Source organism: Agelaius tricolor, unplaced genomic scaffold (assembly GCF_023055355.1).
Source record: "Agelaius tricolor isolate 1412-34295 unplaced genomic scaffold, bAgeTri1.0.p SCAF_1, whole genome shotgun sequence".
NCBI classification, from domain to species: domain Eukaryota; kingdom Metazoa; phylum Chordata; class Aves; order Passeriformes; family Icteridae; genus Agelaius; species Agelaius tricolor.
The window spans coordinates 50754877-50767619 of NW_027269261.1; the positions used below are offsets into that span (position 1 = coordinate 50754877).

General features: G+C 42.0%; 1 protein-coding gene across 1 annotated transcript; it reads right to left on the reverse strand.

The window, feature by feature from the left end:
- Positions 1-1843: 1843 nt before the first annotated feature.
- IL22RA2 (interleukin 22 receptor subunit alpha 2) lies at positions 1844-9551 on the reverse strand. The gene is made up of 8 exons (XM_071433749.1): positions 9291-9551; positions 7926-8027; positions 7404-7522; positions 6236-6386; positions 5247-5425; positions 3835-4004; positions 3203-3381; positions 1844-2107 (listed from the first exon to the last, which is right to left on the reverse strand). Exons 1-7 carry the CDS (start codon positions 9296-9298, stop codon positions 3226-3228), a joined length of 885 nt encoding a protein of 294 aa, XP_071289850.1. The 5' UTR covers positions 9299-9551; the 3' UTR covers positions 1844-2107; positions 3203-3225.
- Between the last annotated feature and the right edge of the window lie 3192 nt (positions 9552-12743).

Consider the following 12743-nt stretch of genomic DNA (forward strand, 5'->3'; position numbering starts at 1 on the left):
ATTTCTAGCTAGGTCTGAATGCTTCAGGTACGCCTATAGCTCTGCCTCTTCTTTTTTATCTCTCTCTTTCTCTTTTTTTTTTTAATGTTCTCTATAAAACAAACAACTTCTCTATAAAAGCTTTATCCTCGGCATCTGACATAGGTACAGTATCTGGAATTGTCAGAATCTGTTCTCTGATAAAGCTTTATCTTTGTTTAATGATGGTGACATGAGCTGCTCTAAGGAAATAAATTAATTTCAGAAAGAACTTCAATTACTACAGATACTGCTTTCAGGCTGTGATAACCCACTGCTGAAATACCAGATAGACTATTTCTTAATTGTTTGCCTGGACAGTTTTTCTGGCCAGTTCAAGGCAGCAGGATCTCACACTTGTCTTGGCACCAGGTGTTGCACAGAGATTTAAAGGCTTGCTTCTCAAAAAAGTCCGACCTAAGTAAAGAAACTGTGCGATATGAGTGGGCAAAGCAACTGGAAGAATTGAGAGAGCAGCAAAAAGGGAAATGTGGTGAAAGAAACCTGTGGTTTTATGGACTAGATGTGGGGATATGGCTGGATGTCTGCAAACCTAGTTGTTCAAAGATATCATGTATTATAATCAGGTGTGGAAATATTTATTATGTAACAACCTCTTTCATTCTGTTAAAGGCAGGAGTGACCAGCATTAACTTCCTTAAACACAGCCTCTTCCCAAATGCCTACTGCCATCATCCTGAAGCAGCTCTCAGCTCTGATGCCTCCAGGGGAGGTGCTAGTGACAGACCATGAGAAATGCTTTGAATTTGACTTCAGAGAACTCAATGTCTGTTACTTAAACTGAATTGATCCACCTTTGTGTACTTGAATTAAGGGAAAAGTGGATAGTGATTATGCAGCTGTGACCTCCATTTTTCCCAGGGCTTTCTTTGCCCTTTTGTGTCTGGGCCACTCTCACCTCCTCTAATTTAGTCTGCAATTACAGAACATAGTTAAGTACCAAGATTCTTATTACTTACAAACCTTGCAGATCTGCAAAAGCTATTTCACCTCTCCCTCCAGGCGTGGCTTAGTGAGTCGCTACTCAGACCTTTCCCAAACCATTTTTTCCCTTGTATGATTAAGGGCTAAAATCATCAGAAATCCCAGGTAATGGTCAGCATACAGTCGCCATTTACTATGAAATGGCTTAAATAGAGGTCACAGAATCACAGAATTCTTAGATCTGAAAGGGACCTCTGGAAATCATTAAGTCTATCCCCCCTGTCCAGGCAGGGCTACCTAGAGGTGACACAGGAACATGTCCAAGTGGGTTAGAATGTCTCCAGAGAGGAAAACTACATTACCTCCTTGGGCAGCCTGTTCCAGTGCTCTGCCACCTTCAATTAAGGAAGCTTTCCCTCCTGCTGAGGTGAAAGTTCTTGTGTTTTAGCCTATGGCCTTTGCTCCTCATCCTGTCACTGGGCACCACTGACAACAGTCTGGCACCCTCCTCATTCCCACAGCATTCTGGTTTATCAGCCACTCCCCACAGTTCTGTTTCAAACTTGCTGAGGGTCTCTTTCCTTTAACTGTCTTTCACTGAATGGAAGAGAGGATCTTTCCTGTTTTAGTTCACATTAATTCCTGGCTAATCACATACTAGTTTCACTGTCAGAAATATTATGTTGAGGGTCCTACGAAGACACTCTGAGGATGGAATTACTCCTGTATTGGACATTTCTTATTTTAAAGGAAGGACACCTTTTTAATTTTCAGTTGTAATCATGTAGAAAACATAAAATATCTGAAACTTCTATTTTATAGATAGTATTTTAATTTCAAGATGTAAAATACAAAACCCCTAGAAGCAATCTTAAGGATATTTCCACAAAGACTTTTTTAATGGTTTCATTTTTATATTACAAGTCTGTTACCTTGGAAAATGCAAATATATACCATCATGAATCGTAATATGGGACATACAAAGACTCCTTCATGTAGCATAAAAGGATTGTGATCAAATTATCAAATAATTTAATGCAGCAAAGTTTAGTTTAAAAAGTATCCAAGTATGTATTCCAGACATAGACAGCAGATGTTGATTTACAGCTGGACCTGTGATGGAAGGCATCTTCTGCCATTATCCCTGTAATGGGGAAGAGAAAGAGAATTGCTGCTGGCATGTGCATTTAAGCTCGGTGGTATTAAACTGAACTGACATTCAACACATGCCATTCACCTGCATCTGTCCTGTCCCTCTGCAAGTTGTTTGGAAGTCCAGCTCTAACCAGCTCTTTACAGTACAGGGCAGGCAAGGAAAAAATGCAGGAAAGTCCCCTAGAAAGTGACTCCCTCCTTAGCCTAAACCCACTGACCAAAACTCAAGAGACACCAATGATATGTATCATATTATGAAGCAGAAGAAAGGAGAACTTCTATGGTTTTAGGGTACAGAACTGAGAACAGAAGCCCAGGTTAAAACTGACACTTTTCTGGTTTTCCTCTGTTACCCCAAATCTGAGCTTGCTAAGGCAAATTCCAATGAAGTCAAGTTTGGGTTAGGTCTTTGTACTCTCTGTTCCTTTGTACCTGCAAGGCAGGATTGATAGCAAATCTTTTGGCTAGGCATATGACACGTGAAAATAGCCTAGCGATTGATGTAAGTAAAAAAACCAGATTTTTCATATCAGCTAGTGGAGATAATTCTTGCATTTTGGCCCATGGGAACTCATGACATTTGATAACTGATTTCTTTTTAAAAACACTCCACTGAAGAGTGTCCATGAAAAGGGGACAGGCTCATTTTAGTTATTCCATCAGATCAATTCCTAAGCAGAAAAGGCTGGCAGAGCTTGCAGGAGAATTGCATGTTAATAAAGTTGGAGGCCACTCATTTTTCTAGTTAATTATTACTTGACAGAAATGCATTTATGAAAGCCATGCTACGTATAACTATTTAACTATACTATGTACAGCTGTTTAAAGAAAGGGAAGAAGCAGATATTTCTGAGGCCAGTGCCAGCATGCAAATAATTATCTATCCCATTCCTATAATCATCTTGGCCTTATCATTCTTACCTGGTGTGCATCTGAGATTATGTAAGTATTCCAGCTAATATTGTCATGTGGGATGGCAGTTTCTATGACACACTTCTTTCTTTACTTTTGGAGAGTATCTGTCTTTGGTGAGGGGAAAGATCTTGACTTCCAGAATCATCTCCAGTTTCAGACAGTGACTTACCTGTCTCAGAGGTGCCAGCCCTGTCACTGCAGCACAGTACATTGCCTGCTGCTGTAGGCACTGCTGTGGTCCAGCATTGGCATGTACATTTTAGCCACGATGCAGTAGCTGACTCCACGCCTCAAATCTTCTATTTTAATAACCTTGTCTTTCCCTTCATACACCAGGACCCTGTGTTGCTTCGTACAGAGTGGAGAAAGAAGAGCCAGTCAAGCACATTTCCCTAGCAAGTGTGTCTGACAGTACAGTTCAATGAGAGCAGAGGATGCAGAACAGCACATGAACTTACACAAACCCAGTCACATTAATAACTTATTTATGCTTTTTAAAGAAAATTCCCTTCCCTGCCCCCCCCCCCCCCCCCCCCAGATTCCTCTCCAGTACCAATTTTTTTAACTAGGTCATGGATTATGAAGTATTAAGTTGATGGAAAATAATACAGGGAGGAAGTACAAATCAATTCAATCAAATTCAATTCCTGAAAAATAAGCCTACTTTGTTTTCAAACACTTGCACAGTCATTGCTGCTCTCACAATCCCAGAAGACTGTTTCAACAGCAAAACAAATATGGTGTGCCCACACTTTTCTGGCAATTCAATGGTAAAGGGTTCATATCTGAATATACTCTTACCTCATCTAACAAGTTGTTAATTATGAAGACTTGATACAGCAGATCATAATAGTTTGTCATTGGTATTTTGCTGCCTCTCTTCCTTCTATAAGGAGAACGTGGAGCCTGGAGCTTTACTGTTATGGATTTGTTGCTATGAACCACAGTGACCATTGGAGGTCCTATCATAGCTATGGAAAAAAACCCAAAGATATAAACACAATTATAGGTTATGAATAATATTTCCAAGAATGCAATTTGAATCCGTTCAATAAATGCTCATGTTACCAACAATATATTATGCTGTATTTATTCCTCAAGTGACACTTTGTAAATTCTTACTTCTTGGTGTTTATTGGGTTTGGTTATTGTTGTTTTGGAGGTGACATTTCCTGTGTTTGCAAATCTATCTTTGAGCCAAACTTTTTGAAATCCCTTAGAGCTGATGTTGCTATGTGCTGACTGGTCAAGAAAAATTTCAAAATTGCCCTGATTTTCTTTTTCCTCATATTTGTCTTTGTGCTTTCTGCACAAAACATCCATTTAAACCATTTCAGCCAAGGATGCAGTTTATGTCATCACTTTCAAATATTTTGCAATTGGCTTGGTTAAACAGAGCTAAGGCTTGAAGCCAGTGCCTGCATACATGTGTGTGCAGAACCAGCAGTGTGGGGACACGGGCAGCAGCTGCCACACGAATCTCTCCAGGAGGAGGAGGTGGCACAGGGCAAGATGTTCTGGTTTTGCTGCAAGATACTTCTTTATGTCAAAGCTTGTGGTTTCATCTGTGCTCAAGGTAATTTGCACTTTGGGGCTGTGGAGTGACCCACACTGGCAATTTGATTTTGCATTAGCCAGTGAGGGAAAACAGGTTAATTCATGGTGAACTTACTGGTAGGTAGACTGCTATTGTTCATTGTGGGCAGTCCTCCATTTCTAACATACTGTGGCACTGTAATGACAGTGCTAACCAAAAGCTTTGCACATGTCCTTTCTGTGTCCTTTCCTGCAGTCGGGATAACACATAAATGCGAGAATAGTGGCCACACACCACGCAGCTCTGTTCTCTCTTCTCCCCACAAAGAAAAATGCTTCCTTTTTTATTGTCTTGAGTCCTGTCATTCCTGCAGCTCCAAAAATGCCTGAAAATTTTTTGTGTACTTCCATGCCCAGAGGAAGAGCTCAAATTAAAGGGATTTTTTGATCTTCTAGTTACTGGTAAATGGCTATTTAGCCATAATCACTTGGCTTTCAAGTGTGTCGAGAATTACTCTGGCATAAAGCTTCACCTGAGAGCTATTGACTCACTTCTTTACCTACAGCTTTGTGGCTAGAAAAGGATAACTCATGTTTGCAAGTTGTGAGGAGAAATGATGTGTTCCATGCCATGGAAGACCTAATTCCTTCCAGGGGACACATGTGTTTGCACTTACTTTCTCGCCAAGGAGTGAATCTGCAGCTGAGGCTCCAGCTGGAATAGACACCAGCCAGGGCAGCTCTCACTCTGCTGTAGTAAGGCTCCTGGATGTCAGAGGTCTCATGTGTTAGGTCACAGACATGGCCTGAAATCCCCCAGCACTCGTCTTTGTTTTGCCATGTGCTCTGTCCATACCTATGGAGAAAGAGGAGGAAGGCTGTAAACTTTAAGGATCACTGCCTGTGTCCAGGCAGATTCTCAGCCATCTGTTTTACTCTCGTGGCACAGACAAGCATCCTGCCATGGAAATTAACTGCCTTCAATTCGATAACAGGGAAGGTTGATTTCATGGGTGTTTGGGAGCTACAGGTTTCTGTCTTTTCTGAAAGAAATCCAAAGCAGAGACAGGGTCACCAGCCTTGTCAGAAGCCACCTCTTGGCTGCCCCATGGGAGAGGTGGGCAAGCTGTGGCTCAGCCAGTGTGCTCACTGATGGGCAGAATGCTGGATTTCACTAAACCATTCCTCAAGGGCAATAATCATTTCAGGCACTCACCAGTGTGCCAGGGATGGGAGCAGACCCTCGAGACCAGCCCCTAATGTTGCCTCAATCTTTCCATGCAAGGCACCCTGAGACAGTGCTATGGGCAAGGTAGGCCACTGAGATACATTTAATCTTCTATTACAGAATAACTTCACCTACCCAGACCTGCTTGAGGCAGGTGGCTGGACCCAGTGACTTTCAGAGGTCCCCTGCAAACTACATTTTCCTTCAAATCCTTGGTGCAATGAGGGTGCAGAGCATAGTGCTGGAGGTGTTTACTCCTTGCCTGCCTTGTGCTGCTTGACTGCACCTTATGGGATTGGTAAGTGCAGAAACAAGTGAGAGCTGGCAGCCAAGCAGGACATGGCTGTTGCCCAGGAATGAGAACCTCCTGCCACCTGAGAAATCATTTTATCCCCAGCAGGGCTGAGCCCCAGCCCAGTGGGAGGCGCTGGTACTTACACTTTATACTGCACAAAGTAGAGCGCATCTCTGGCCTCTCTGGCCCACCCAGGCTGCCAATGCAAAGTGGTGTTGAAATTTAACGAATGGAACTCTACCTTCTGCGGCTTAATCGAATCTTGCAGGTTTTGGTTTCCCAAAACTAAAAGCGCTGCAGATAAGAAGGAATGATAACATAAAGTGTTTGTCACAGACACACTCCTCCATACTGGAATCTGAGGGTATTGCTACAGACCATCTTGCTTCATGACTAGCAGACCACAGGGAAATTAAATCTCCTGGATCTCATATTCAAAACTTTCCAAGTCATGAAGACAAGCAGTTACAAAAGAAACACATTTAGAACTATGAAAGGAATACTTTTATGTGGTCTGAGTGTTTGAGTTGGGAGTTTTTGCTGTTTGTTTTGGGCTTGTTTGTTCATTCATTGTTATTTTGTTTTTCTTTTTCTTTTTTTTTTTTTTTTCTTTTATGTTGGTTTATTGGTATATTTTTCCTTAGTAAGTTTGCTGCTGTGAAAGATGCCCCATGATCATTCCAGGAAACAAACCCTTCAGATCTCTTAACAGAGTCTGCAGTGAGCATCCCCATCAATACTTTAAAGTCAAGTGCTCTTTCCTGCTTTACTCCACAACTCAGCTTTAACCTGAAGAGATTATAGCTCTTTTAACTGTTACCACAGTCGTGTTTACAAGCTCCTGCCTAATAAACAACCACCTGAAATTCACTTCTTTTCTTGTCTGTAGCACTGGAAAAGCTGTCTGACAGTTTTCAAGATCATCTCTTTTCAAACTGCTATATTACTTATAACAGATTCAGTTAACAACCTCTCTGAATCATTCAAAGCCTAATATTTTTGTGGGTTTTGCAACCCAGATGACAGCAGCTTTTAACCTGGCATAGCACAGAATCAGATAAGACTTGTACTGGCTGAACTAAAACTGGTAATACAGCCATGAAAAAATCTAATGGGTAACATGTTCATTTTATCTGCATTTCAGAACCTGGAATGATAAAATAACAAACTAATTTGAAAGTGACTAGCTTTTGAAACCCACCAAAAGATACAGAGATTTCTTGACTCATCAAAAAAATTCAGTAACAAGCCCTGTCCTCCCACTCCCCCTTCCCTTCCCATACAGGAAAAGAGCAAAAAGCCCTTACTTACAAGTTGTCTCATCCTGAAGCAGGTGCATCAGTAAGCAGAGGAAGGAAAGCATGATCCTCCTCATGCTTAGGAGAGCAGCTCCATGACTGAAAAGCACCTCTCTTCCTCTTGGGCATGTCCTATGAGGAAGTAATTGTTAAGCATTCCAGAGTTCCCCTTTTTTTCAGGGGTTTCCAAATTCCCCGGTTTGGCTTTGGTTTAATTTAGCTGCAAAACATATGAGTAGCTCTAAATTAAACATGAGCAATTGTACTTTCTTGGCAGCTGTGGTCATGCAGAGTTTGGAACTAATTATGAACCAAGCCATTATGAAAAAGGTCATTTTTTTAAGACACTAATTCCCAGATGATGTCTGCCAAAATTGCTTTATCCCATAAATTTGTCACAGAAGCTTTCTTGCTTGCCATGCTAAGATTTTTAATATTTTAGATATTTATTTATTTATTTATTTATTTTCAGCTCACTAGTTGCTCAGAGCTGAAGAACACAAGAAATTTTACTCCAAAGATATAAAATACCTACCCATGGGATGTGCTTTGGGTTTGATGGACTGCCTCAGGGCCAAAAGCAAGAGCTGGAGTTTGCAGGTGTGCTGGTGGCAGGACATCGTCTAGGGGGCTGTCACTGGAGGAATGAGGGGCTGTGAAATCACTTCTGGCTGCTGGGCAGCACATTCATCCCATGCTGGCTGCGGGGGAGATGCTGGGATGCTGGGGAAATTGCAGGACTGACAGACAGCCTCCAGACTGGGATTAGGAAGATAAGCCCAGCCCATAGGGCAAAGTGCCACTCTGGGTTGGACTTTCAGACTGCTCGGAATCGTATGCCCCAACTGGTGCAGGTGTGCTGCACACTGCCTGCACAAATATTGGCGTTTGTCAGTGTTCTCCTCTGCATCCTGCCCACCCAGTATGTCCATCCCTACGAGCTTGACCCCAGGGCTGGGGATGCTGGGGCTCTCCGGTGAAAAAATCTCACTGTGTTCTTGCAAATGCTTTAATGCCACATGCACGTCTGCCAGGTGGGAGAGGAGTTTTGTGCTTCTGGGATGTGTGGAAAGCTCAGACAATTCTGTTGCTGGTGGTGAACGCCGTGCTACCGCCTAGGCTTGCCCCTCTCTCTACCCTCCCTGAAAGCTCCCCGATGCTGACACCCACTGGTACTTCACTGCTCATGCATTAGTGCGACTAAGCAAAAGTCAGGATGCTTTCTCTTTCTGCAAACTCATGATGATAAGCAGGAGGAGAAAAATGCTAATTTTGTAAGACTTAGCACTGCCCTCTGTGACAGCTTTCACAAAAGGAGTAATGGATGTGAAGACTACCTGTCTACTAACAAATAATTGTCATGAAATCATCTTTACTTTGGGAAAACGTGGAAACAGAAGACTTGTCAGGTCAAAAAAAGCGCAAGTTCTGGTTCAAATAAACTTATTTAGAGGCCACCAGTTATATTGAACAAACTGAACAACATCTAGTCAAGAGGCTGATTTTGGTCAGATAGATGGGCACAGGGTCTCAGTTCAGCTATATCTCATTATACTAGCACCAAACCTGCCCCATATATAGTAAAATGCTAATTGTGTAGCTTTGAATAATGAATTAGTCAAACCAATTAAGGGAATTAAAGAACTGAGAAAAAATGGAAAAAAAAACCCACCAAAATGCAGGCAGAAGTAAAAAATTCTATCTCAGGCTGCAGACTTTTTAAAAAAATTAATAGTTTATTTACTTTAAAGAGTTCCCCACGCCAAATTCAATTAGTATTTCATCATGTTATATGAGCTCAAGTACGGGAATAGGGAACTTTTACAAACCAATCACTAGACTGAAAAGTCATCAGCGTTTAGTCACAGGTCATGTATTTATTTACTTGAATTGTACACACCTTCCCATATCCCGAGAAGCAGCCCATTGCCAGGAGCTGAAGTGTGGACCTTTGTCAAAGTTCCCTTTGATGGTGGTTCCTCCTAGGAAAGCAGAGCTGAGGGCCAGCCTGCCAGCACCAGCGGGTTTTGCTCGGAAAAGGCTGCTGTGCGATGTGCTGAGAGAAATGCCTGTCACATGGGTGCTGGAAAACACCCAGGGTTTCCTGCGCACTGCACTCCGATAGGGCTTTATCTGCAGCTGAGCTGGTGTTCTGCAGTAATCGCTGACTCCTCACACACTTTCTGCTGTCATTGAAACAGCCGCGCTTGCAACAGCCGGCTATTAGCACCTGTGCTATTCATCGGCCTCAGTTGCCGCTTCAGTGCTTTGTGGGATACAAATCAGCACAGTCACAAGGAGCAGCTGCACGCACACACATATGCAGACATGTACATGTATGTCTGGAATCTCACAGAATAACTATATAGTGTATGTACAGTGTATATACAGTGTATTTACAGTGTATATAGCACATTTCAAAATGTACACTATCAAGGAACACAGGATGATGCACGCTGCAATGCTGTTTAAAATACAAGAACTTCTATGAACAATATTAAGGGTACTCTGAACAGTAATTTACGAAGAAATGGAAAGTTGAATTGTATTACTTAGCCCAGGAGAATCCACATAAGTAGTTGTGCTGCTAGCTCATCCTAGCTTACACTGCAGCATCTTTCTGATCCAAACCACTGTGAAACAGCAGAACTGATATTTTTGTGACCCAACATAAAAAGCCATGGGTATGAGAATTTTTTTCCATTGCTGGAATAGAAACCTATCTGAATGCTGTGTAAACAGCTTGCTTTCTCTTGAGGACGCATTATTGCTTCACAGAGGTAAAAGTCAAGTATTTTTGCTGAAATACTGCTTGACTCATTTCATTTGAAAGGACCAGCTCCTTGTTACTCCTTTTTATTCTTGTGCCCTTGAAAGAGTTGTTTCCCATACATAAGAGGGGGAAATGTAACCTTCAAACTGCTACTGCAGCACAACCTTTGGTTTTTCAGATGCGAGTCTGACATTTGCAGTGGATGTGAGCGTGGGTTTTGCTTACATGCCTAGATGAAGACGTGGGAGGACGAAGAAAGCATACAGGGAATACTTCTAGTAACTGCCAAAGGTAAGGCAATTCTCTCTCATGTGTGGCATTTCACACAAAAATAAAAAAATGTGAGTGGTTCATGTTACTCTAAAGACTATTTGCAATTGGAGCCACAGTTTTCGGTCTTTTCTAAACAGCCAGTGTGGACTCAGAGGAAAACCTGTCTTGGGAGTGGACTCTGGAGGTCATCCTGTCCAGCCTCAGCACAGGGATAGTGACAATTTTTTCCCACAGTTAACCAGCTTTAGCATGAATTTCCTCCTGCAAATCCTAGTGGGATTCCTCTGCTGCAATTTATGACAGATGCTTTTTGTGCTTTTACTGTGCTTTTACTTCAGATAAAAGTCTGCCATTTCTGCAGATGCTACAGTTTGCTGTAGTTGGCAATCAGATTTCTGCCGTGTGCCACCCCTCCTGGCTGAAGGGATCCAGCTCCCTCAGCTTCTTCTGGTGTGTCACATGCAACAGGACAGCCCTTTGCCAGCTCAGTGGGGACTGGAAAGTGAATCACTACACTGCATACAAAAATTAAAATGAAAGCAAAGAAAACCCCCACAGTCAGGCAGGAGGGACTTTTTGGATCTTTCTTCCCTCTGTAGGGAAGAGACATTGCATCACACAAGTTCTTACAGAGAAGTTTCTGAGGAAGCAACACAGACTTTCACTGCACACTGTGTGCCTTCCCTGCTTCCTGCACACAAACCTCATCCTCACCGTTAAACAGCTTGGGCCAACATTTTAAAGATTGCAGTTAGAAATTCCAATGCTGTAGCTGCATCTACATAGGGAGACTTTTGACCATAATAAAGATGAAGATCTCCTGAAGGCTCAAAAGTAGTGAGTCATCATTTGCACATGCAGTATTTATTTAACCATGTGCAACACACTGAACTGACCGGGAAGTTAGTAACCAACACTAACATTCACTAGGAACTGAAATTAATACAAACCCCAAGATAGCTCCAAGTCTTTCATTTAAATGACAAGTTCCCTTAAAATTGTCTGGTTTTCTCACTTGAAAAGCCATAGAATTATATTTTTTCCACCACTAAGGAGTGCTGTAGCTTGTTTAAGCCCATTAAGACATACATTTTGATTGTGGATCCCTCACCAAATCATCTGCAGACAAAATCTACCAACTTGGAGACATGTGAAATTAATATTCCAGAATTTGTTGGTTTTTCTTAGGTAATCTTCATAGCACAGTAAAGGTGCAAAGTGCTCACTCTGCCAACAGAACCCACAGATAAAACTGGAGAGGTACAGCACAAACATTGCTCATGCTTTCTTGGTCCACCTACTAAAGTAAAGAAAGGCTCAGTTCTGGTAGTGCTAATGCTCTCTGACACACTGCCACCAGAGGCAACTACTATATTGGTAGAATATGACCCACACACTGATTTTTTTATTTTTTTTTGGCAGGGAGTGGTTTGAAGCCTCTGCATTTAATCACCAAGTCCAGACCACATTGGGCTGACTCAGCACATGGCACAAGAAGGGCAAGGGGTTGGCAGGCCTGCACTTGGGAAAAGACACGCAGAACTGGGATGTCTGCCTTCACATTCGTCATCGAAAATTGGGCTGCAGAAGGAGCAAACACGTCTGGTAGCTACTTTGGACAATAAAACCTGGAAAGATGCAAGTTCCAGGAGTTTCCCTGGCCAAGGGAAAAAAGAAATACAAGGAAGAAAAAAGAGAATCTGCCTTTCACTCATCTCTTCTGCAAGGAGAAATTTGCAAGCATCACACTTTCTAGCCTGTGGCTTAGTTCTGTGATTGTTTTTTGAATTCTCAGTATCATTCTCCATCATCCAAGAAATGCAAACTCTAGACCAAGAAGTCCATTCTTACAATGATCTTTACCACCACCGTCTCCAAATACCTCCTGTATTTGTATGTAAACTGTTTTACGAGCCTTTTTGTTTTCCTTAATAAATACAGTGTTGCAGATCTTGCGTGGATAGTCCCTAAGCATTCAGGAATCAGTGTTCTGAGCTTTTCAGGACAGGACCCTTCACACTTAACTGGTTTTCACACTTCTCAGAGGTGTTAGTTTCGAGTCTACTGCAACATGACTGTTTAACCAATAAGATCACTCTGTGATTCTTGAAGACAAAAAAGCTTTGTTCCATATTCATCTTAAATGAAGTTTGGTGTATCTCTCTGTTTGCTAGTTTTGCTGCACACCCTGAAGCAATTGACAAATTAATTCTTTGTAATCTGCCATCCAAATTCACAGTAGCTTATTCCAATTTCTAGTCAGATTGGGGGGGTGAGTATGAATTAGTACTGTATTAAAAGGTGATA